Source organism: Anastrepha ludens, chromosome 4 (assembly GCF_028408465.1).
Source record: "Anastrepha ludens isolate Willacy chromosome 4, idAnaLude1.1, whole genome shotgun sequence".
Taxonomy (NCBI): domain Eukaryota; kingdom Metazoa; phylum Arthropoda; class Insecta; order Diptera; family Tephritidae; genus Anastrepha; species Anastrepha ludens.
This window is the reverse complement of record NC_071500.1, coordinates 29,574,101-29,601,176: the sequence shown is the minus strand read 5'-3', so window position 1 is coordinate 29,601,176 and position 27,076 is coordinate 29,574,101. Positions and strand designations below refer to the sequence as shown.

Here is a 27,076-nt window from a genome sequence, read left to right as displayed (position 1 = left end):
CATGTCCCGAATAGCCCGGTTGAATTGAAATGGAAAGCATCAGTAATTAATTGAAGATTTTTTCTCACCGATAAACATTTTTTTCTAAACAATTGAAGGCCAAAATTTTGGTCAAAAATAATTTTGTTGGTTTTTTTAAGAAACAGCAATTTTTCCAAAAAAATTTATTTTGCTTATTCCTTCGATTAATTACTAGATTTAACATTACTTTTACGAAATCGGTTTGGTTTTTTAATTTCAGAGGATCCAGTTCAGAGATGTAGTGGTCACCGCAAAACGTCTTTTTTGAGAGGAGCTCCCGGAGATCAGCTGTAGGGCCTTTTCAAATAAATATTTTTGCTAATACTTATTTTATACTGTATTTTAAATAGTTAAAAGATAACATAATATGGGAACAAATTTTTAGATCAATAAATTGAAACGTTTTCTCAGATTAATTCTGGAAAATTCGTTTTCTTTCGGCCTTCTAACTGTATATAATCCCATAAAGCTATAGGTTTTTCTTGCTTATGAAATGACATCCAGACGCCCACTACAAATAGTAAGAGTAGCTTGGACGAATATAGAACGAAGGATGCATCTATTCACACCTGGTCTGTAACTTTGTTAATTCGTTAATTGATATTTCGGTACAACTTTTAACTGTGAAAGCACATTTTATTAATTTATTAAGTTTCGCTAATCTGATAAATTGTTTCACAGCTGATTCAGATTTTTTGAAAAGTTGAAATGCTACGGGAGAATGAAAAATCAAGAATTGCAAATGCTTTCATTCAATTTCTTTTAGATGTATTCAGTAAAGATGAAGATTTGTTGGAGGATACCATTGATGATCTTCATATCGACTGGCAGACTGACAAAATTGTGTTCCAAAATCAAATGGGCGCCGTCAAATGCTCTCAAATTGATCAATTATAGCCTCCTATATAATTAGAGTGTTACCGAAATGGAGTGGTAATCAATAATTATTAAATCAAATCACAAAACATCATAGCCAATGAGAAATTAAAGCATTTTCCTAATATTTATTTTACCCGTGCCCAAATTAAATTTTACTAAAATCTGTCCGAGTACAAAAAGTTCGGTCCGGACCGAATTTAACACTTCCTCACCTTTTTATTCTCTTTTAGCTTTCTCTTTGACTAGTCTTCTGATTGTATAACATAAAAACCATTTACAATTTAGCATCATGGATGAGCTCATATGCAGGTTTCTTCAGCAACCACCGCGGTAAAGAGTAGAGTAAAAAAATTTTTACACACTTTCATTACATTCATATGTAAATAAATCACTTTTGTCAGTATTTCGCCTGCCTCCCATCGAGTTGTGCGGATAGAGGGAACAGAGTAAGAAATTTAGCTAAAATAAAGTGGTTACTCTAACTCAAGTTCGTAAGTAGTACAAGCAATGATTTATTAGGTGCGTCATCAGAACACGGCGGCCAAAGTGTGGTGAAATGGATTTATTGCGTCACTTTTATGATCGATAATTCGTAATTTTCGCAGCTTACATACGAATGACTATTTTGAGCATTCTGCCAAAAAATTAACGGGAATTAAACAATAGAAAGGAGATGCTTATTATTTGCTCAAATTTATCATACATATGACCTTCAAAGAAAGAACCTACCGAAATAATGTACTTATGCGTTTTGATTATTCGGAATCGATTTCATTTCTCGCCGCAAATTATCCTGCATGCCTAGGTAATTTACTTTTGGAAAGGAAAAAAAAGTCAGCCGGAGTCCTATCAAGTAAATACAGTGGCAGTAGATATGGGAATATGGATAAGGGACGAGTTTTTTCACAAATGGTCACGGTTGTAGGCATTCCATTTTAAGACGGTGATTAATCGTGGTGAAAAAATTAACAGTTTTCCCTTCCCTACTCTCTCAAATAACTTTATATATATACTAGCAAACCCGGCCCCCTTCGCTGGGCACACTAAAATAGAATAGATATGGTTTAGAACAGAAAATATATGATTTTCATATTACTTATTCCTTGATTCTTTATTCAAGCGCTTTGGCATAAACAATATTTTTTTTTCTATTTGTTTTTGAGTAAATATAAAATATAAATTGAAAATCAGGAAAAAAGAAGATTGTTTTTAAATTTCAAATCAACGCATATGAATAAACAATCGTCTTTTTTCCTGATCATCCATGAATTTTTCGTTTCAATTTATATGTTTTATTAAGCATTGGAGCTTTTTTAACCATTATCCATTTATATTTTTCAAAAAAAAAAAAACGAAAAAAATTTGTTTTTCCACGAACACATAATTTCATTCGGATTTCACATTAAATTCTCAAATTTCGTAAGAAATTATTCACTGTTCCAAAATCCACTCCAAAAAAATTCACAAACAATTTTTACATGTTGCACTTACGTTTTTTCCTTATGGCATCCAAATCAGAAAGAAATATTGACACATTGTAACTCACACTGTCAATTTGACAGTTCAGTTGCGCCCCAAGCGTTAAAAAAGTAAGCGACATTATGGCTGGTTCAAAAGAACGCTGTACCCGTTGCCAGTGCTCCGAATTACAAGCAAACTTTACGAAACCCATTTTCAATACTTACTTAAAAATGTGCGTAAGTTTGGTTTAATTCGGTGCAAAAACACGGCGGGTCCACGTTTTGGCATATATTTCAAGACCCTAGTCATCAATAGGTATGAAAATTACCCCGTATTAAAGCACTTATCAACAGCTTTCATTTGATACCCATATTGTACAAACACATTCTAGGGTCCACGTTTTGGTCTCTATCTCGAGACCCTAGTCACGAAGCGGCATGAAAAATACTCTGGACCAAAGCATTCACCAATAGCTTCCATTTGATACTCATATTGTACATACACATCCGAAGGTTACCCGGGTCCACGTTTTGACCTATATCTCGAGCCCTATTTCCAAAATAAAATATAATCCATGTTACTCGTGGATGATGTAGCTTTCGAATGGTGAAAGAATTTTTAAAATCGGTCCAGTAGTTTTTGAGCCTATTCATTACAACCAAACAAACAAACAAACAAAGTTTTCCTCTTTATAATATTAGTATAGATGAGTGCGCACGCGACTCTGAGCCTTAGCAATTTGATACGAGTTTTATATACATACATTCATACATAAATACATACATACATATGTATTCGTCATTTTTGGAATTATTAATTAAAATAAGGAAATAAAATTTAAATACAAATTACTCAATGAACTCGTCTATTAGATTATATAACACACTGCTAATACATACGGATAAAAAGAATCTTTTGAGAAGCGAATTTTCGCATCTAAAATGTTAAGGTTGGTTCACAAGCCTTCAGTGAAGCATACATACGTATATTTACATTAAGGTGGGTAGTATTTGTTTTTTTTTAATATATTTTTTTAATGAGATAACAATAAAATGGTACCTTTGTAAGAGTTAATAAAAATTACAAAATATTACCTTTTGAAGAGAAAGTTTTGAGGTGCAAACGAAATTTTCACAGCTATTAACATGCTTCATATACATATGTATGTATGTGGGCCGAATGGGTCGATACGTGACTACCATTCGGAGTACGTAAGTTCGAATTCCTGTGCATGAAACACCAAAATGAAGAAACAAGTTTTTTCTAATAGCGGTCGCCACTCGTTCCTCCTAAAAACTATTTACCGTTCGGAGTCGGCTTAAAATTGTAGGTCCCTCTATTTGTGAAACACATCAAGATGCACGCCACAAATAGGAGGAGGTGATCGGCCAAACACCTAACAGAAGTGTACGCGCCAATTATTAATATAATTTTTATTATTTTTTTATTAGTGTTCTTCGGAAGGTTATACTTATCAGTAGTGCCATCTTTCTGAGTTCAGTTTCAGCTCCTCCGCGCTCAGTGGTTCAAATAATATTTTCAACTAATATAAAACGCATGAAGTATCTTGCAAACAAAAATTTTAGTTTTTTTTTTTTGAACAAAATAATAATATTGCTTGCCCTGTCTATGTAGGTATATGACAATAGGTAATTTGTTTTACAAATATATGAAAACTTAAGAGATAATATAAGGTCATTGTTCTTCATGATCATTTAGGAATATGTAATTCATTTTTAAAATATTTACTGCGATAATTTCGATAAGTACACAAATATATTTGGTATTATTACATTACAAAAGGTGAGTTGGTGTTTTTTGTGTAAATCCTGTTTTCTTGATAATCAAGCAGCGATCAAGGCACTGGCCTCAGCGCGCATCAATTAAAGATTGTTAAAGAATGAAGAGGGTCGCTCTCGCTTACCCAACAACACTACACCACAATTTGTTGAACTCCCGGCCACTCTGGAGAGGAGGAAAATGAAAGTGCGAATGAGTGTGCAAGGAAAGGCTCTGAGCTCTAACTTTGGCAAGTGATAGAGGACATAAGCATTCCTATAAACGAACTGTACACTGGGATTGACTTGATCGTAATCGAGGAAACCAATAGAAGGTGGTCTCTGACACTTACTGTAGAGCCTCTAAAGCGTTGTGACCAAAACATAATCTCAAAAAGACAAAAAGTCTGCTTGGATTCAACAACTAGCGGTCTCACAGGTGTTATAATGGATGAATGCACTATTTGCTCCCTAGGCAGTAGAATGGGTACACCTCACTATGACTTCTGCTGGAGTTGTGGAGATAAAGAAGAAATTGAGTCGGTACAGCACCTCCTCTGTGAATGTCCTGCTTTTCAAGAAAGCTGTGCCAAATATCTTGGCGACTATTTCTTTGGAGACCTTGAAAATCTGCAAAATGTCTCACTGGCGGGACTGTTTGCCCTCTTAAAAAGATCTAAGTGGTTTAAGCAACTTTCTTAGGGGATGGAAATCAAATGCAAGTATCACAAAATAGTCTTAGACAAGTAACCTTACTAGATTAGATTAGCATTCCTTTTTCATTCCAATATCCCGCGAAATTGTTGGCCGTATTGGTATATTACACAAGCAAAGAAAAAGACACAGTTACACTTTGCGTCAGTGGCGCCAGCAAGAGGAAGCGGGTAATCACGGCAATTGCGCAGACACACCAAATTTAGCGAAGTCCTCAACTATTCTTCTGCCAGAAAAATGTTACACACAGATGGCGCTTCAAGCAGTAAGAAGGCGTTGTTCCTAAGCAACGACAGGTGGGCATTCTCACTACTAAGGACTGGTAGCGGCCGGCCAATCACCTACCCTGTCAGAAAACAAAATAAATTAACGAAACTAATGCAAGACTGAGTCTTGTCGAGGCCCTATGCTCCCGAGTGGAGTGAACAAGGGAACAAATGCAAGTAAAGTATCTATATGACCTCCTTAAAATTCACACTTCATTCAAATTTACAAACTATTTGTCACATTTTTTTATATGTTTAAGAATATGAAAAGGGAATGGGTAAATATGAAAATATCCCAAGTAGTGCTGGAGTCTATACCACACATTTTTTTATATTAAATACTACTTGGATCTACTTAACTGTCCCTGTACTTGTTGAAGAATCGCTGAATTAACCATAGAACCATGTCTTTGCCCTTAGCACAGATCATTCCTCAGCGGCAGTCAACTATCAAAGAAACGTCTCAATGAAGATATCGCCTAATTTATGTCTCATTAGGCACAGAAGGAGAACAAGAATTGCAAAACATGCACCTGCACTTATTATATCTGCCCCATGCAAATGTGTATGTATATGCAAATGCGTGTACGCTTTGTAAAGTAGATAAGTTGACTCATATGCAATGTAGAAAAATAGATATGTATGAAAATATTTGCACATACACACACATATACATACGAGATTTATGATGTTTGGTTGCATGGCATTTCTTTTACCAAACATTATCCCATCCACCTATTGTACTTTAAATAGACGTGTGTGTGTATGTACATTTCTAAATGCGTTTGCACTTTAAGGCAAGAAATTGGAATAGCGTAAAAAGCCTAATAATTTACGATTCCTTAAGTCACTTTTTTTTAACTAGTTTAATACAAAAATGCAGTAACGCAGAATGACTCGAATTTTGCTTCAGAAATTTGACTGGTTGAATTTGTTCTTATAAAGTGGTGCAATTGTTATTATATGTTTATGGTATGTACAGGGCCCGGCATCCGAAGTGTAACCAACTTCAAATCGCTGGCGCAGCTGATTGACGGGCATCAGCTGTCCGTTAGTTGGCTAAATGCGGAGTATTGTTAACAAACGCGCGGAAGCATATCGCCGAGAGTAAACGGGAAAAAAGAAAATCCGCAACGTCACATGAAGTGGTTCAAAAATTTGAAGAAGCGACTTGAGCGAAATCCCCGACGAAGTACCAATCAAATGGCGAAAGAACTGAAAATATTTGACCGAAGTATCCGCTGCAAACTGAAAAATGATCTCAAAGTCAAGCCTTACAAAATCCAAAAGGCGCATGATCTCACACCAAAACAGCAACAAGTCAGACTTGAGAGAGTTGTTGTTGTTGTAGCAGTAATACAAGCCCGTCAGTGTAGGATATATCACCGGTCGTCTTCGTCTTGCTCATCTAAAGGTACGCCCAGGAAACATGCTGTTTCGACAGGTTGGGTCCAGAGGGAGAGGGGTGTTAGATGAGTAGGTGCGGGGGGCCTTCACATGCCGGACATATGTTTGGTATATCGGGGTCAATTCTGGATAAGTAGGAGTTTAACGACCTAACGTAATTGTGCCAAGGTTACACGGGAGGCGACTCTGGCTCAAGCAGGTGTCTACAAGGGCGAAACCTGGGGTAACACCCTAGCAGGAACTGATTGCTGAGCTGTTTGTTGTGCTCCATTACAGGGAGCATCTGTGCCTCATTGTGAAGGTGTTGAATGGGGGACATCAGGAGGCAACCCGTCGCTGTCCGAATGGCAGTGTTTTGGCATGTCTGAAGCTTTCACTGGTTCCACTCGACCAGACAGGCGCAGCATAGTTTAGAACCGGCCGGCCAATTGCCTTAAATGTCGATAGCAACAATTGTTTGTCTTTGCCTCAAGAGCTACCGGCAAGCGATTTGAATACCTTGTTGCCATTTTGGACTTTAGTGGCCATTGCGGTTGTGTGCGCAGAGAAGGAGAGCAAACTGTCGAAGGTTACACCCAACATTTTGGGATTGTTTACAGTCGGAATTGGTGTGCCATCGATTTTTACCTTGAGAGGCAGTTTGACCTCCTTTGTCCAGGGTCGTCGTGGACTTATTACCAGATTCTTTCTATCACCACTTGATATCCACCTTAAAAAAAACCGCAAAACTGCACTAAATTTTACAATGGGCCAATCGCTAAACTGTTTTTATGAGTATTTGACTGCACGTTCCAAGCACCTCTATCAAATGTTGAAAAGAGTTTTTACTTAGAGTATAGTAATACGAAAACCTCTACATTAATATTACATTATTATTACAGTCTTAGTACTTCTAACGTATTGTGGCAATTCACATAATTTTGTTTTATCCATGATTTTGTTTTATCCTTCTACAGCTCCTTGTTTCTGTGTGCTCTCCAACTCAGGATTTTCTTCTTCTGCTACTTTTTAAAAAGCGATATTATGCATTCATTAATAATTTCATTTTTCCCGTCTAATTTGAACTTTATTGGACTGCAGATTTCGGCACTCTCAACATTTCGGGGGAAAATGCAGAATTTTTTTCTTTTTTTCGAGAATAAAACTCGCTGGGAATATTTGTGATTGGGTTAACGATGTTTCGAAAAGCCTAAAATATTATTTGGTCTACCGCACCCTATATTGTTAATCAATATACACGAGTATTGATTTATAAATAAAATACTCTGTACAATTTTTTTTCTTTTTCTTAGTAGAAAAGCGCAAACTATGAAATCCAGTTTTTTAAATATCTGCTAAGGTAAAGAGAACCGTTTGTCGAAAAGTTATTGACTTATCGAACTTTGCAGTTTTTTCTGAGGACTGTATCGATGGCTTTAAGGTTGACTATCAAAAGTTAGGCGGCACTCAAGGCGATGTCACCCTTTGAAGTTAAGTACTCATTAGTCTTTGGGTGCATCGAAAAAGTGAATTTGTCAGGAAAGCACAATCGCATCTGGGTCATATGCGTGCCACCATACAGAGTATAACTGGAAACGAAGTAACGGAGGGCTGCGATCTCGTTATTGACAGAAGAAGCTTAGAAAGAAGGTTCGGCAACTCATAACCCTCCCTAAAGACCAACTGAGAATACTCACGGGAATTTTCACAGATCACTGTAAATCGTAGTCTTCTCGATTGTGATGCTATAGGGCGACTAACTTCTTATAAATAAATTTACTTTATTGCTAAGTAAATTAACTTAAATAAACTCAAAGAAATCGACTTTTCATTTACTGGAGCGACATTGACAAACATAGCCTTAAGTCATATACTTATACAAACTGATAGATCCTACTTATATGAAAATTCCTCGCTGGTAAAAAAATATAACATAATTATATTCCGTAGTTACATCAATAAAGTAAAAAATTAAAAATCTTAAGACTCTGGGCCGTGTGCGAACTTTTGTTTTTTCTTGTAAGGAGGTACTGCTTATTATAGTATAAGTAAAGTAAATATATACAATAGCTGAATTACGATATCTTTCACCCCAAAGGGCTTTACTATTTTTACAGCATTGCCACTGCAATAAAAATAAAGTCATCCTTTTCTCTTTACTCTTTTGCTAACCAAAGTCAGCTTTTGCATTGGACTATCATTATGTGTCAATAGCTAATAAATTATGCGCCTAATTATAGGCTATCGACCTGACTACCTACCCAGGCCAAACCGTCTGAGGCGAAATAAGTTTTATACAATAAGTTTTGTGCATATTAAAAAAAAAGCAAAATTTTTATTTTAGTGAAACTCCGATTCCCAGAGAAATTTAAGCATTCTCTGTTATTGAGACACACACACTGAGCACCACAGTCAATAAATCCTCACGTCAAGACAAATTTGTATGCAGTTCAAGGAACTTTTTGAGTATAGCCATAAACTAGTACCTTTTTTAGTTAGACTAGTCCTGCACTAGCCTTGAAACAATCCTATTTACTACTGTGCAACTACAAGAACATTGCATTCGGTCCATTTAAGAACGGAATAATCAGAATTGCTACTCTACACATGCACGCCCAGTTCATGCAACTAAACTTACACTGACTGCTTCTTAAGTATCTCCTAGGGCATTTACTTCTTGCATCGAGTGATACGAATCAAATCAATAAGATCAAGAAAGCCTACGCGAATCATATGACATTGCAACATACGATCAACGATCTGTGTGCGTAGCTGAAATGAAGGCGGAGCGGTGAGGAAAGGCAAACTAGAACATTAAAATGCACTTTGGAAATGAAAGGTCCAAAACACTTGGCATACCATCACGTCACGTTGAAAGGACTTGACTTCATTTGAGCACAAGCCTAAGGGGCAATCCAAGTGGGCGCAAGACATGCACATAAGTATATATTTACTTACGGTGTGTTGATCCGAAAGCATTATACACACACCACTGACAGGCAACCTCTAGTCGACAAAATTATGCCTAATCAGTAGTGACAGCGTTTTGCCACATTCACTGAAGAGATACAAAAACATGTGAAAAAGCATGCAACATATGAAAAAAAAAACGAACCAATGCAGACAAATAACGCCATTAACAGTACCTAGCGTTAACTGTTGTAAGGTGGCTGTGTCGGTAGGTTGGTTAAAAATAACCTTGCATTTAAGCAGCCGCTATACGTGGAAGCAAATTAACAAGACTGTCGGCCCTTCTTGTCCGAGGCGCAAGCGCTCGAATTCCGTTATATGTATTGTACAAAATGTTTCGTATGTTGGTACAACTTCGATAATGACGTTATTTTGATCCATCAGTAATTATATCTGTTGTACTTGAGCCTTGGCCTTCACTTACCTTGAATTGTCATGACGATTTAATGTCCAGCGCGAATTGTACAAGAGCAACAGTCTGCGATCCGCAGAGCTGGCAGGCGTGCAAAAACCAACTGTGCATATCGCTGATACATCCTCTTACATGCGTGCATAGTCTATAAGATACCACTTGTTTATATGTGTGTGTCCTCATGTTTGTGCATATTAATATAATCGGTAAAGCAAAGATAAATTCGGGAAATACCTTATTAACCACCAAACGCAGGTAATTTGGCGAATGCTCACGGTGTTTACTGCTTCAATGTCCATTGGAAGAACGGTGGTCCGTTGATGGCATAAAAGAGATTGTGTAAACAAGGATATGTGTATGTATGTGTGTATTTGAGTTGTCTGCAGTGACCTGTTGGAATATACCAGTTCCCAGTGAAAGGAGTTTCCGCATGCAATGCATACAATGGACATGGCACGTTGATTAATGGGCACGCAACATTTTCTAGAGGAGTTTTAGAATACGAGGTGTGACTGTCAAATAATAAAGCTAACACTGTTATAAAAGAAATACGCAAGCGCCAAATATCAGCGAATGCCAACTGCTTAGCGTTAAGGTTAAATTAGAGGTGCCATACCATAGTGCTGATATTTACAATATTATCATTTATATCTGCTTTTCGAAAGTGCAGAAACCAAAGAAAAGGTAACAACATTAGCAGTGACGAGGAAATTACTTTTTTTTTTTGATCGGGACAGACTACCGCCGTCCCATTCTGCTCTTCACATGCTGGGCAGAGTGTACTGTCTGAGATGCCCAACCTTTCCATGTGCTTTGCCCATAAAAAGTGGCCCGTCATCAGTCCAACCAGCTGCGTGCAGTCCACTCTGCTTAGTGACAGGAGGAACTGCGACAGTCGGTCGGACATGACAGGTAACATCAGTTTTGTTCATCTGCAGCCTCTCTCAGCCTGCCAAGCTCGCTTGGGGGTTAGAGTAACCCGTTTGCTAACCGTGGCTTTGATGATTGCAGCAGGTAGTGACAGAATGGACTACGGGCCAAGGACGCTATTATGTCTACCGACATAGTTCAGCCTGGCTTTACAGGACTCGACTACCCTTGAATTGGTTGGGTGCTGTCTAAGGTCATGAGCGCATTTTGGCTGTCACTGTAGACACTTACAAATCTGCCTCTCCATCTGTTTTCCTCAACAAAGTTCATTGCTTCTTGAACAGCATACACCTCCGCTTGAAACACAGATTCATGCATTCCAAGAGCGAAATGCAGTTTTGTCTTGCTGTATACCACGTAGAACCTAGAGCCGGAGCCGTGCTCGGTCCTGGAGCCTTCCGTGAAAATGCGAAAACAGTGTTTGCCGGGCTCATTTTCTGAGTTTGACCTGGCAGCACCACACTGTATCTCTTTTCAAGCACGACTCTGATTGGCATGAAGTCAAGGAGGATGATCATTGCATCGAAGTCCATGCCTACTCTGTTGTCCAAAGCCGAATAGGGGCCGTACCAATTCCCATTGTGATTCAGCCTACAGATGGCCTTCAATGCCTCTCATTGGATGAAAACATCAAGTGGTGGTAGACTAACCAGAGCATCTAATGCCGGATCTGAAGCAGTCGGAGAAGCTCCGGTGCAACAAATGGCCCACGAGAGAGCGTCTACTCATCTAGACCAATGATGCAAAGGTATTATCATAGCCGTATAGATCCATAGATCATTGCCAGGAGAAAGACCCCACGTTTTCCAGAAGGCTGTCAGCAGCCTGGTCTCTTTATTTCACCGTGTGGCTTCCAAAGGAGTTTACTATCGAGTATTACTCCAAGATATTTAATATCTTTGGATAGCTGGATTGTGACTCCTTTTAGCTTAGGCAGAACGAGTCCATCAAGCTTTCTCCTTCTGGTGAAGAGCACAATGCCAGTCTTGGTGGGGTTTACCGATAGCCCATTCGCACAGCCCCAAGTATCAATTATATCCAGTAATTAATAATTTTTTCATTAATATAACGGCATTACATACCGCAATGCAGCAAATCAACAATCAGCTGATTATGGTTACGCCGAAAAACCAAAATTCAATTCGTCTCTACGGTTACAGTTAAGGCCACGACATTATGGCATGTCCCCTCTAATCGATTACAGTGTTGGCCATTGGTTGCTTCGATCAGCAGATGTGTGTGGTTGTGGCTATGGCACTTCTAATTCAACCTTAAAGCCTCCTCTTTTGAGTGAGGAATATTTATGCTGCTACAACAACAACAGGTAGCTATCCAAAGTATACAGTGAAACGAGATGGGCCCTGGATCGCTTTCAAGGAAGCCTTATAAATACTTGAAAAGATTACTAAAATACTTAGAGAAGAGTTCTGCCACTGGATTGTACTACCGCAACATGATAATTCCAAATATCAGTATCCGGGTTTAGATGGTCCACGGAGCTTCAAACAGCATCTAAAACATTATTTCCGGTTCTAATGAATATCTACAAGGCTCGTCTGAAACTAACGTCTGCCCCAAAATGTGAACGATGGCGAAGTTCGTCTCCATATGAGCATTGAAAAATCACTGATTTTTAAGAAATTGGCAGGGGTGTTTTTCCGCATATTGAAGGTCTTCCCATAGACGATCTTCGAATTCTTACTCCAGGTAGAAATTCCTCAACCTTTCGACGGGTTTTTCAGGATCATTATTGTTATCATATTAATCCTCCAATTATGCTACAGAGTAGCAAATCTTAATCTATCATAAGCATGTACACCATTATACAATATGTTGCACAACCCCAACTGGTTTTGTGTATGCATTCTTAAAATGTACCGTATTCATTCTTTCCATAAAATAGTTCCAAAAATAGTTGACAGAAATGCAAATTTATTTTACATATTTATTTTATATATGCGTCTGTATATATTTAGTGCGATTTGCAATCGCATACATTGGCCAAGGTCGTTGATTGCTGAACTTGACCAAACATTTAAATCATTGGCATAGGTCATTGTGAAAAAATTGGCACCTATACATCATTAAAATGCCAGAGGTATCCAACACCTCTTCTTACATTCGCTGCTTACATTTACAGCAAAATGCATTCATACCTGACACGTAAGTTTGTTTAACAGCTCAATGCAATTCCCTGTGGATCTTTCAGCCGCTGGTCAATTGTGAAAAAGCTTTTAAAGAAAAAGGAAAAAAACAGAGTCCACACACAATTTGAAGAAAACTAAAAGCGAACAAAGTAAGGAATATTTAGATCTGTAACGAGTAGGCGCATTCTCATTGGCAGCGAAGCAAGAACATGTTGCAGCCACACAGATGCACATATTCACGTGCCACATTGCATACGTGTGCCGAATGAGCGCGTATAAAAGGACCCACAAACTGGGAGGATAGCATCAGAACACAAGAAAGCGAGTACTGGTGAACACCTATTAGTAGCGCTTACCAAACCTTTACCATTTGAATTGACAACAAGAGATTTTAATCGAAATGAAACTCACAATTTTTACTTCCATTTTCGGTGTATTAGTAACAGTATCCTGTGTAAGAGCTAGCACTAATGCTGTAGCATACATCGCCAGGCCGCTGTTGCGTGCCTATCCGTACGTTTATAGTGCACATAGTTCATCGCTGGTCACACCCACTCAACAACAATATCACACCCAGGACGGTTTGGGACAATACGCTTACGGCTATGCCGAGCCTCATTCTGCGAAGCAAGAGGTACGCTCACTAGATGGCATTACTCGCGGCTCGTACAGTTATCGTGATGCTGCAGGCAAATTACAAACTGTGGACTATACCGCCGATGATAATGGTTTTCGTGTAGCTGCCACTAATTTGCCACGCGCCGTAACTGTAGAGCAATCGCAAAAGCAAGAGCAGCAGCAGCCCTTTCGTGCGGCGGAAACGTCAGGCGGGGTTCCCTTTACCGCCGATGTTGCAACAGCCCGTGACTTTCACGCTGCAGCTCATCGGGAGACTTTACTGCGCCTTTCAGAGGGGGGTAAACCTAGCGGCGAATCCGCTACAGCCGGGTCAGATACTGGGTCTGTACAATTGCCTCAGCCCGTGGATGATACAGTTGCCGTGGCCGCTGCAAAGGCAGATCATTTTAGACGACATGAACAGGAGCGAGAATTACACGAAATCTTTCAGCAAGGTCGAGCTATTACCCCAACAACAATTGTACCAACTGCAATATCAGCGTCTGTAATTCCGAGTATTTACAATTACGGTTACCCATGGAGATACTATTACTATTGACCACGTTTTTTGAAATTCGAAAAGTAATAAAGCTAAAAGTTGTGGACATTTCTTTTAATAAAAAGTAATTTTGTGAAGAAAATTTACAAAACTGATTTTATGAGTTTTGCTTTAGAAAAAATATACCATGCCATGATTCCATACTAAAAGCTCCACGTGAAAAAGTCGCCTTTATATTATGAACAAGCACCAAATATGGTCCAGGCTGAACTTTAAGCACATTTTAGGAAAATTAGATTTAGGCTGGTTGTTAACTTTTGGAATCAAGCAAAATTATAGACAATAGTTGTAGCTTGTCACATTAGGCAGGCGTGGTCTCTACTCGATCTCAATAATATTTGTGTCGGCCCTAAATGAGGTGGGGAGCAATATACTCGTATACTTATATTTGCATGTATACGAGTATAAAGGGTGAACAGATTGGAAGTGCTCTTTGCAATAGGGTTTTTTTTTTTGACAGATTACGCATTACTAAATACATAATTTTTTTCAACATTCATTGTCATTTCATCATGGAAAAACGTACGGCTCAACAATGTTTACAAATCGTATAAACGTATTACGAAAATCGACGCTCTGTTAAAAGCGGTCATCGCGCGCTCAGGCCATCCGAATTTTTGTTCAGCGATGAAGCTCATTTTTGTCTTAATGGCTACGTCAATAAGTAAAATTACTTTATTTGGACTGAAGAGCAACCCACAGGCATTCAAGAACCGCCATTACATCCACTAAAACAACAGTTTGGTGCAGCCTATGGTCTGGAAGAATCATCGGCCATATTTCTTCAAACTAAGAGGCTGATGCCAATGTAGCAGTGAATGGCGAACGCTATCGCGCCATAATAAACGACTTTCTGATGCCGGAAACTGAAGTCCGGGATCTCCACAATATTTGGTTCCAACAAGACAGCGCTAGTTGCTATAAAGCCTGTGAAACAATGGATTTATCGTGCTGTCATTTCGGTGAGCAGTTTATCTTTCGTCTCGGAGCAGTGGATTGACCACCAAGATCATGTGATATCAAACCTTTGGACTTTTATTTGTTAGGGTATTTAAGGTCTAAATGCTTTCCTCCATCGAGTCATTCAAAATTTGTGTTGACGGATGGCCGAATTGCGGCGCAGAAAAATAATTAAAGTTCCCCGATCAATTTGAATTTTCGTTGTTTTATTCTAATTTAAAATCCGATACCTCTAAATTGGTCACCCTGAGTATGTATGTATATACACAGGGTGGGCCAAATAAGAACTACTAATGTTAAGCAAAAATAACTTTTTTATTTTTTGACATATTTATTTTTCTCTTTTTGTAGGTTATAATTGAATTGTTGGAAATTTATTATGGAACCCTACCGCAAGACCACCAACAACGACTACAATACGCTATTCGTTTTACACAATTAGCCCTCAAATTGATTTTTAAAATAATGTTTTGATGTCGGATGAAGCGCATTTCCATTTAAATGGTTATGTCAACAAACAAAACTGTGGGGCTCTGCAAATCCAAGGGCAACACACCAACATCAGTTGCACCCATCTAAATGTACTGTTTGGTGCGGTGTTATGGCCACTGAGCCTTCAACCAGAAACATTATGTGGTTTAATGGAAAACACGTTAAAAAGAGCCAATCTTTGTATCGAGAAAAATGGTGGACATTAGTCTGATGTAATATTTCATACATAATTTCCATAAAATATATTCAAGGTATAAAAATAATTAACCAAAATAAATGATTATTGCAAAAGTTATTTGTGTTTAACATTAGTAGGTATTATTTGGCCCACCCTGTATAATTGGCGCTTATACCCTTTGACCGAACTCCTCTTCCAACTTGTAGTGTGCATCCTGTTGTTTTTCCACAAATGGAGAGACCTGGATGGAGTGGTTGATAGTATTTTATGAGGAGCTTTTTCGTGGCAAAAATGCACTCGGAGACTTGTCATTGCACGCCGAGGGGTGACCGGTTTTTCTATCTTTTTCTATTTTCATGGCAGTCACCCATCAAAACATTTGCCGCGGCGCCCGCTGGGAGCAATACGAGTACAAATTTGGACTACTTTTATTAAATTGCTATTGAGATGTACGTATTTACCCAAAATAATTTATAATTACCTTTATTTACCTTCTTTTTTTTTAAATTTCCCTTATACAGCAAGTGGGATTGATTACTCACCGTTTTCGCCCATTTTCAATACCAACTTACTTTAGGCAGAGAGTAACAAGTTTAAGCTAAAATATATTAATTTTGTATGCGCCATTTAAAAAGGTTACATGAAATGTCAGTTAATTAATACAGAGCCCAAATCTAAAAATGCAAGTGTATGGTATTGGCATCCACAACCGCAATCACGAGCACGAGTTCACAATGCTGAATAATTTACTCGAAACTCTCCAGCTGCACTTTTAAGCAGGGGTTATCCGGTGCATATACTTTAGACCCATTTTCTTCTTGTTGTTTAGCAACGATATTTTTATCATAAAATATTAAACAAAATATTTTAAATGATAAAATATCAAAAATATTATATTCGGGTGGCTCTGGATGACGACCGAATGATGAATTAATTACGGTTGTTTAACCGCTTTTTATAGTATAGGGTTTTTCAGTAAGAGCGCTTCAACTTTTGAACTTTTTTGAACAAAACACAAACGGTTTGACTTTTTTAACTAATTTTTTTTTTTATTATCGAGTTTGAACATATACATTTAAGTATGAATTTCGATTTCTTTTGCATGACCACCGCGTGCACGTTTTGCGAAGTCCAATCGTTGAACCCAATTTTCGACCACTCTTTTGCATAAATCGTCCGAAATTCCAGCAATTTCGCGTGCATTATTGGCTCTGAGCTCACAAATCGTCGCCGGCTTGTTACTGTAGACCAATGACTTCACATAACCCCAAAACGGGACGGCTTGTTAAATGGACCGTAAAAAGGCCGTAATTCTCTTAAAGCATTTTGTAATCGTTGCTCAAGTGTGTAGCGTACCATGATGAAATGTATACTAATGAAGTTTACAAATGGCAAGCGAAAAATAAAAAATATTGCGTCGTTCGCCCTCCCTATTGGAAAAAAGTTGAAGCGCACCTATTGAAAAACGCCTTATGTATTAATAAAATTCCTTTTACTATTTATTATTATTTATTAACTGTCGGGACTTGCATTTCTGGGAAAAAGTTGCCGAAAATTAGATTCAGAAAAAATATCTGTCGTCATACAGATTGTTGGGAAATACAATTCGGGATAAGAGACGGGAATCAATTTATAACAAAAGTTTAATCAGCTAAACAGTTTCCTCTCTAAAGACACAAATAAGTTTCGCCCCTACGCAAAAGTCGATACATTTTTCCAGAAAATTCTTTGTAATCAAGAAAACTCGAAACTACCCATTGAAAACCACCTGGGGTTTGTTAAATTGTTAAAACCAATTTCAGAAATTATTATTGCATTTGTATTTATTAGCCAACGAAAATGAACAAAAACGGATCAAATAAAATGAACTATTCCGATGTTTTATAAATTAAATTCTGTGATGGGCAAATATTCGCGACTATTCGACGGCACAACAGCTTCATAACGGAGAACGCCGCTTGGAACGTTGGACAGCTTGTAATTAGGCAAAGGCACAGCTACGGTTATAGGTTGCGACTTGACTAATGTATAACCAGAAATTTGTTGCTGCTTCTGGCGCAATCTCTCATTGCGTTGTTTTACCTCCTCGTAACGTTTGAAGAACTCTACCTTGGCAGCAGCAACCTCCGGGGTATCCTCGACAGGTTTCGGCAGTATATCGAGACGCTCTACACGTTTTTCAATGCCATCAGATGCTGGTTTCATTTCAATTGAAGTAGCAGCTGTTGAAATTTGTTGTAAACGTAATTTCGCTAGCCGATGGGCAGCCGAGTGCTGTAAACGTGCAGCCGCGACCTCAGGTGTTTCCTGCACAAATTGTGCTGCATCTAATGGTACTTTGGCATTCGCAGACAAAAGCTGTTTTGGCAAATTCGTAGCCGACACACGAAAACCGTCGACATCCGCTGTGTAGGCGACGGTCTGTAATTTGCCTGCTGCATCTATGTAAGAGTAAGAGCCGCGAGTGATGCCGTCCAGAGTGCGCACTTCCTGCTTAGTGGAAAGTGGCTCGCCGTAACCATATGTGTATTGACCAAAGTTGTCTTGCGTGTGATATTGATATTGGCGCGCAGGCGTCGAGGCGCTCCAGAATAAAGGCGTACGTGCAGCAGGAGTCTCATAATAATAACCATCAGCAGCAGCTAGCGTCAAAATAGCAGACAAGTATAATAAACGAAACTGCATTGCAATTTTTTTCTTTGTAGTTTTTTGTTTTTTACAATATAATTAAAGAATTATGTGTTTAAACAATTTATAGAGCGCTGCTAGTGATGCGTTCTTGCAATATACCAGTACTCGCTCCAGAGGACTCTGTTATCAGTTCGAATAAATGTTCTGCCTTTTATACAAAACGATATGCAATGTGTGAGCTTCCTTTGCTTTGATGGCATTTTATTTTTGCACTTACTTTTAAGTTCTTCTTTTCGTAAATATGTACATATTTATTTACATTTTTTCTGGTAGCTCACATGCCTGCTCATGCTTTTGGTAAATGATATGTGTGATACCATATGTGCATGCCGTTGTGCCATTGTCAATCGCATATTTCATACATCGCACTCGTATCCTCAAGAAGGTCGCCCAGATAACTTTCGTTTGCTTGCGAGCTTGTCAATACGCGCCGCACGTTTTCGGCAACTCTGAACATGTGGCAGCGCCTCCTGATACCTTAAAAACGTATGCTCCCTTTGTGCGAAAACATGTGAAACACGTGAATGCCACAACGCGCCGCGTTGTATGTGCAGCAAGACACCGTCATGGCAGAACCGTTCGAAAAGCGATAAGCGACGTAGTAGCTGGACGCATGCGGCGATATGTCTGTTATATATTGGCTATAAAAACTTAATTCATTGAACGAATGTAGGTTCATATGTATATATGTAAATATGTATGAACATAGCATTCGAATGAACAAAATCAATGAAAACAAAATAACCCGACGAACAAAGTTACAAACATAAATAGTAACGGCCTAAAACAATGCCAGCAAGCTTCCTGCCTAGTTGTTGACAGAAGTTTTCGGACGAATCAAGAAATTCTTATTGCGTTTTGCATTTCGCCTGTTGCATATTGCAGTTTGCCGTTTCTGAGTTATTTTTAACAGTTGGCAATATTTTTATTCCTTTTCGGAAATTTATTTCGATGCTGTTCTTTGCTTTAATTTTAATTTTTTCATATGATGTATGCTATTAGGGTCAATAGTTCACCGACAAAAAGTGGAAATAAGAAGCATACTTTTGCATTGCCATTTTAAGTGTAGGGTTTCTCACTAGGGACATAACATAATCTTTGCAAAACGCAATTGGAGTATTTCTGGCGCTTAGAATTAAGAGGGCTGCAATAAATTTGATATTGTAGGACAAAATTTAAACCCAAAATATGTAGAATTCTGTACTGAGAGATTGCCAATTCCAGTGAATGGCAATAGTGAATATTTTGACGACTGGCTTAAGCGGCTTCCAGTTGAGACCACTAACTCAGAATTTCGGTTGTATGTGGGCTTCAAAATGTATTAATGGGTTTATTTAAAAAAAAGCAAAATTACCCTATACCTATCGTTTCCATAGATAGATTAAATTTTAAATGATGGTCTGATAAAACTTAAACCAAACTTTCTTGTGAATATTTAACAAAAATTAAAACTGGTTCAATTGGGTAAATGGTATAACGAAATTTCATTCGTTTCGCTCTGCAACCTCATCATTTCTCTGATCCACTAACACCCCTTCCTACAGTGCATGCTAATGAATCGGAGGTCCCTTGGCAATATACATACATACCCTTCAGGTTTCCATGTTCGTTTTTGATGTTATATGAGTTTCTCTTGATTGTGCATCAATGCATCATTGCATCAATGTTCCTCACAAAACTTTACGATTTAACCATCAATTTAACGTTCAGACTGCCAAATCAAATTATTATAATTTTGCGCCTATTACGAGAGCTCCTACTGAAAGTCTTTTTTTTCACCAATACTTAGTAAGTGGCGTATAGATGAAACAAATGAACATATGTCGGCAACGCGGGAACTGGCTTAAATTACATGCGCTGGTAAGGCAGTGCGGCCTAATGAACTATAGCCACACTCGCTAGTGGCGACTCTTACTTGATAACTTTGCTGTTGTTTTCGTATGCAAATTTTTCGTCAAGTTAATCGAGCAAAGAGATAGCGAGCAAATAGAAGAGGTATTGAGTTAAATAGTATCCACAGACTACTCGACTTAGATTTTGCTATGCCGAGAATGGGTTTCTATTCGAGAATAGCGTCCCACTATTCATAGCTCGTTCTTTCTTTGTTTTAGCACGTAAGAATTATTTTTAAATAAGTAAATGTAGCTGTACGTATAATTGAGAAAATTTGTATGTTTGTGGGCTTGTGAGTTTGGATGTTTGTGGCTCAATTACTTTGTTGTTGTTTTAACAGTAATAGAAGCCCCGCCAGTGTAGGGTATATCATCGGTCGTCTTCGTCTGGCTCATCTAAAGGAAGGCCCAGGAAACTGCGGTTTCGAAGGGGTGGGGTCCAAAGGGAGAGGGGTGTTAAATGAGTAGGTTTGAGGGAGCATGTGAGGAAGTGGTTAGTGTCGTGCGGAGACATATGTTTGGTATGTCGGGGTCAATTCTGGATAAGTAGGAGTTTAACCTGCCAGTTGTGCCAGTGTTACTCGTGTCTCACAGGGAATCTGGAGTTCTTCATCTGCAATAGGTGCTGGTTGGTCATTGATTACGGCATTCACAGGGCGGGAGCTTAAGAGGGTGGTGACGGTCTCCCGGTGAATGTCGTTTATTGACTGTCTAAATACTGTCTGGTGCAGTAGATTTCGTTCAGCTTTGTCCTGGATCTCGTCGGTATAGTTTAAAAGGTGTCTCCTGACGCGCCTAGGAGGCGGCTGTGGCTCAAGCAGGTGTCTGCAAGGGTGAAACCTGCTGTAGCACCCCAGCAGGAACTGCTTGCTGAGCAGTTTATCCATTACCGGGATCATTTGTGCCTGGTTGTGAAGGTGTTGAATAGGGGACATTAGAAGGCAACCGGACGCTGTCCGAATGGCAGTATTTTGTCAAGTCTGTAGCTTTATCCACTGCGTGTCACTAGTTCCAGGCAACCAGACAGGCGCAGCATAGTTTAGAACCGGCCGACCAATTGCCTTAAATGTCGATAGCAACAGTTTTTTGCCTTTGCCCCAAGTGCTGCCGGCAAGCGACTTGAGGACCTTGTTGCGATTTTGGACCTTAGTGGCAATTGCGGTTGTATGCGCTGAGAAGGAGAGCAAACTCTCAAAGGTCACACCCAAAATTTTGGGATTGTTTACCGTCGGAATTGGTGTGTCATCGACTTTTACCCTGGTGGACAGTTTGAACTCCTTTGTCCAGGATGTAAAGAAGGTCGCCGTGGATTTAGCGGGGGAAAGTTGGAGATTCCTCGCAGTGAAAAAGCGAGAAAGATCGGTGAGATAGCTGTTCACTTTGGAGCACAGACCATCAATGTCATTGCCCGACGCCATTATCGTGCAGTCGTCAGCGTATGAGACCAGATAGACTCTCTCTGGTGGTTGGGGGAGCTTCGAGATATAGAAGTTGAACAGCAAGGGTGAAAGGACCCTACCCTGTGGCATGAAATTTTGCACACAGAATTATGGATTGAAAAACTCGCTACTTTTTTTGGAGTGTATTCATCTGAATTATAGAAATTGCTGAATTTTTACCAAAAACCACGTCGTATGAGCATCGCTCAGGAAATGTTGAATGATGTCAACGATAATCCAGATTTGCGAAAAAAAATCTTAACTGGTGGCGAATCGTGGGTATACGGTTATGACATCAAAACCAAAGCCCAATCGTCCCAATGGAAGGGTCCTGGAGAACCAAAAGTCGATAGCAGAAAATCGCCGAACATTCAATTCAAATAATATTGAGATTTAGCCTTGTTGCATGTGCCTTGATGTAAATATCGATGGACGTTCTGATATGGCCAGATGATACAAAAAATGTATATTTACTTTTATATTAAAAAAAAAATAGTTTTATACCTATTTAGCAACCCCATTTTTTTTTAATTTTCAATATGTTGCAGTAAAATTTAATTTAAATCACTTTCAATTTTGCGACATTGAAAAAGTGTTGTTCCAAGATTATATGAATGGAGGTTTATTAATGCTGTGAATGCCTAACATCAAAAACACATATACACATATATGTGTGTAAATATGTATGGATGCGTGTGATATAGAACGTGCCCAGCTGGATTTTCTATGTAAAGGGTGATCAGATTAGAGGCACTTTCTCCAATATGGTGTTTTTACAGATCACGCTAATCAAACTAAATAAATAATTTTTTTCATCACGGCGGGACTTACGCCTCAACGACGTTTAAAAATCGTACAATTATAAAGGGTGAGTTTTTAAGAGCTATAGGAAAGTTTTTCAAAAAAACACACGTAAAATTCAAAAAAATTCATGAAATTTGTACTTAAATCAATACTAAAGTCCATATAATGTAATGTTTGAAGATTATTTCATGCAAATGTTGACCGCGACTGCGCTTCATATGGTCCATCCGCTTAGTCCAATTTTGGCATACTCTTTCCAATGTTTCGGCCGGTATCTCACATATAAATGCTTTAATGCTGTCTTCCAATGCGTTAATTGAAACAGGCTTGTCTGACTTGACATGAGCTTGAATATAGCCCCACAAAAAATAATCGAAAGGCGTTATATCGCACGATCTGGGTGGCCAATTGACAGGTCCCGAACGTGAAATAAAATGTTCACCGAACTCGCCTCTCAACAAGTCCATTGTTACGCGTGCTGTGTGGCATGTGGCATGTGGTACCGTCTTGCTGAAACCACATGTCATGCAAGTCAAGCTCTTGCATTTTGCGCAAAAAAAAGTTGGATATCATTTCACGGTAGCGCTCACCATTCACAGTTACGTTACGATTCGCAGCATCTTTGAAGAAGTACGGTCCAATGATACCTCCAGCCTATAAACCGCACCAAACTGTGACCTTTTCTGGATACATTGGTAGCTCTTGCAGTTCTCCTAGCTGATCTTCACTCCAAAATCGACAATTCTGCTTATTTACGTAGCCATTGACCCAAAAATGTGCTTCGTCGCTGAACACAATTTTTCGATAAAGAAGTGGATCTTCGGCCAACTTTCCAAGAGCCCATTCACCAAAAATTCTGCGTTGCGGTAGGTCGTTCGGCTTCAATTCTTGCACCAGCTGTATTTTGAAAGACTTCACACCTAAATTCTTTCGCAAAATTTTCCACGTTGTTGAGTAACAGAGGCCCAATTGCTACGAACGGCGACGAATCGATAATTGATGGTCATCATTAACACAGACCGATACAGGTGCGATATTTTGTTCAGTTCGCACTCTACGTAAGCGTGTTGGTGGTTTGATATCCAATAATGTAAATTTGGTTCTAAATTTAGTCACAATAGCTCGAATAGCCGCTTCAGTGGGTCGATTAAACTGACCATAAAATGGAAGAAGCGCGCGATAAACTTTCTTAACAGAACACGTATTTTTATAATAAAATTCAATGATTTGCAAGTTGTTTAAAAAGATAATAACTAAAAAAAATCACCCGTTATTACAAACCTCGACTCTTTGTGAAAAATGTTCGTCGCGCGCTCAGTCCAGGATTTCTGTTCAGCAATGAGTCTCCTTTTTGGCTTAATGGATATGTCAATAAGCAAAATTACCATATTTGGGCTGAGAAGCAACCTAAAGTCATTCAAGAAATAAGCCAATATAAACAAAGAACTGGTTTTGTTTGCTGACGATACCCGCTTTGAAAATAATTCAATCAAATAGTAGTTTTTACTCTAGGCTTGTTGTAGTCTCAGAACTATTAAACGTTTCTTCGTTAGACTCTTAAGAATAGGAATGAGAGTTTAAAGCTGATGGCCTAGTCGCTAATGCTTTTTAATTTATTGTGATTGTAATTCATTAATTCATTCAATTTTCTAATAAAAAAAAAAAAAAAGGAATCATAGTTAAAGGGTAATTTCAAGTTATGAAGGGTTTATCAGCTCTGCTAGTAAAATTCACTTTATTGGTAGATTGATGGAGAGGTCCTATGAATATTAAAAGCATTAAATATTTATCTCAGAAATTGGGATCAAGTTTGATTCTAACCAGAAGAACTCAGCAGTAGAGAAAGATCGCCCAGCGGTCTTTAACATAATGGGGAGAGCAAATACCAAAGAGTTAAGTACGAAGGTAGAAATCAGATGCATTGTAAAATTTTTGAAAAGCACTCACCGGTTTTAGGAGAGATAGGGACAAGTTTCCCACGCGGCATCACAATGTGCTTTAAACCTGAGTGTGTCCCACAGAGCAACCGCTTCAACCTAGCCTAACCTAAGTTCCAAGATTGAATATTTATTTATTTTTTGAATGTTGAGAGAAGTAGACTTTCTAATATTTACTCCCACAATACAAAGTCGTATTTTATGTGTCTCTCATGGGGAGCACGTACAAGTATATTAACCATAGTAGCAAAGCGAAAGAAGATCGTTTAAGATCAGATTTAACTTCGTATCGCCTTTTAGAACTTTAATTGGATAAATAAATATTATATCATACGTACATGACTGTGTTTGATTTTTTTCAAAAACTGAAAGTTGCGATGCAAATTCTTTATTCAATTAAAACTAAATTCGTTAGATACGTAAGTAGTTATATACATACAATACATCCACATGGTTAAATACTTACACAAATGCGCTGCCGCAAGGAAACTAAAGTTGTATACATACACAATTAATTAAAATTAATAAGAAATGTGAAATATGAAATATGATGGGAATAAATGTAGTAAAACATTCGAATGGAACTGAAAACATATCGTATGAATATTGAGTTAAGGTCTAGTTAGAAATAGTTTTTATGTTGGTCAATGCGTCTTTGTTGCTAAATCTTTTGCCAGTTTACTATTCATTGTGATCTACTTCGATCTTAGTCGGTGTGATAAGAAGGAACTACTTAGAGAAATTGGCAGGCTGTGACCACGTTTGAGTGCCTCCTCACGCGGCACCAGCTGGTGTGTTGTGGGTGTTACAACTGTATATTTCGTTCTTGGCGCCAATACTGTATAATACGAATGCACTGGCACACGTACAGTTTCGATGGTGGTTAACTTCGGTTGCGCCAAAGACAAGTCGGACTTATGTTGTAATTCCGTGAGTCGTAGTAAGTCTTTGGAGCTCTCACCGCTGCCTTCGAACGTGTATAATGCACGTGAATCCGCCTGATCATCTGAGTTTTCCAAATCGGCCAGCTTGTAAGTTGTCATTTGCCGTTCCGCACTAGACAACTCTCTCGACGCCGCCGTTGCTTCAGTTTCCTCCTCCCCATTTTCTATTGTGATGTTGTCTGCATCACTAGAGTTACCCTCCTCTTCGTTAGCTTCCCTGCCGTCTTGTGAAATTTGTAAACTATCTATGGACAATAATTCACTATTATCTTCCTCGTCCGCATTTTCTACCTCCTCTTCTTGGTTCTGAGCTCCATCAATATTAAGCTCTTCCTCTGCATTACCATTTAAATTATTGCTATTATTTTCTGCACTAGCACCCTCCGATAATATGGCTAATATTTTACTTCTTGTGCTCTCCAAAATGTCTGCCACCTCCTGTTGCGGACGTTCAGATCTTTGTGGCTCTTCCAAACTCAGCTCTTCGAGACGAGCAGCTTCGTTTTGTGACGCTAACGCCGCTCTCAATTCCGCTTCCCGGTATGCCTCAAAGTGTGCTTTCTTTGCCTCTTGCACCTCTGGTGTATCTCGTACTGGCAGCGGCGCCACTCTATTAGGATTAGTTGGTGCCTTTGGCAAATTTGTAACTGCAGCCTTGAAGCCCTGATTCCGCCCAGCTTCATACTTCACAGTCTGTAGTTTTCCATCCGCATCAACATACGAATAGAAACCGCGCGACGAACCATCCAGTGTGAGATACTCGGCTTTGGCGGATCGACCTGCACTATAACCATACGAGTAGAAACCGCCCGAGTCCTGTTCATGATATTGTGTACTGGCTGGTGCCGTGTCCTTTTTGTCTAATGTCGCACCTTCTAGTTTAGCAAGGAGTATCTTGGTGGGAGTATAACGGATGATCGTCGCTGTGGTTATGGTCACCCAAACCAAGGCGAGCATCAACCGCATTTTGATGGTGTTTGAAAGGATATTCAATTTATCCAAATATCTAAGCAGTTATTAGCTGTGCGTATACGTTGTGACCACGTTTCAAAGCTGCGAAAGCACTAAAGCACTACAGTTGTCAACGGTTTTATTTATATGGCATAACACCCTTTCGAAGAATGTACGTACTACACGTACACTTGTCAAATTGTTGCAACAACTTGTTGCATTTGTTTACAGATTGTAGACCAAACGGTGCGTGGTACTCGCAATATTTTCATTACAAAGTACCGTCTGCAGTTTGTCACAAGAGCTGACCTCGAAATGCAGCCAATAGGCAAGTGCCGGCAGTCACCAGCGAACATTTACCACCAGTAGTCGGGAGTATCAATTGACATAGTATCATACTTTGCCGCGAAAGAGGCCCAACTCGTCGGATTGTTTTACAAAGTGGCTGACATACTGCCATCATGCTATATGTATGTATATTCGACCAACCAGGCCCTGACTCGCACTAAGATGTCTGTCCGCACAGCTGTTTACATGTTCATGTGCATATGTGTGTATGTACAAGTATGAGTGTGCATATCGATCGCTTCCGATGTTGTAATAACGAACTTCTTATATTCCAAAACATAAGTTGATTAACGCTTGAA

General features: G+C 38.9%; 2 protein-coding genes across 2 annotated transcripts; one reads left to right on the top strand and one right to left on the bottom strand.

Annotated features, from left to right (window-relative positions):
* The first annotated feature begins 13,292 nt into the window (after window positions 1-13,292).
* Window positions 13,293-14,239, top strand: LOC128861468 (uncharacterized). Its single transcript, XM_054099611.1, has one exon. It carries the CDS (start codon window positions 13,365-13,367, stop codon window positions 14,139-14,141), a length of 777 nt encoding a protein of 258 aa, XP_053955586.1. The 5' UTR covers window positions 13,293-13,364; the 3' UTR covers window positions 14,142-14,239.
* Window positions 14,240-17,583: 3,344 nt separating this feature from the next.
* On the bottom strand, window positions 17,584-26,516 carry LOC128861756 (uncharacterized). Its single transcript, XM_054100139.1, has 2 exons — window positions 25,233-26,516; window positions 17,584-18,492 (listed from the first exon to the last, which is right to left on the bottom strand). Exons 1-2 carry the CDS (start codon window positions 26,442-26,444, stop codon window positions 17,653-17,655), a joined length of 2,052 nt encoding a protein of 683 aa, XP_053956114.1. The 5' UTR covers window positions 26,445-26,516; the 3' UTR covers window positions 17,584-17,652.
* Window positions 26,517-27,076: the final 560 nt, after the last annotated feature.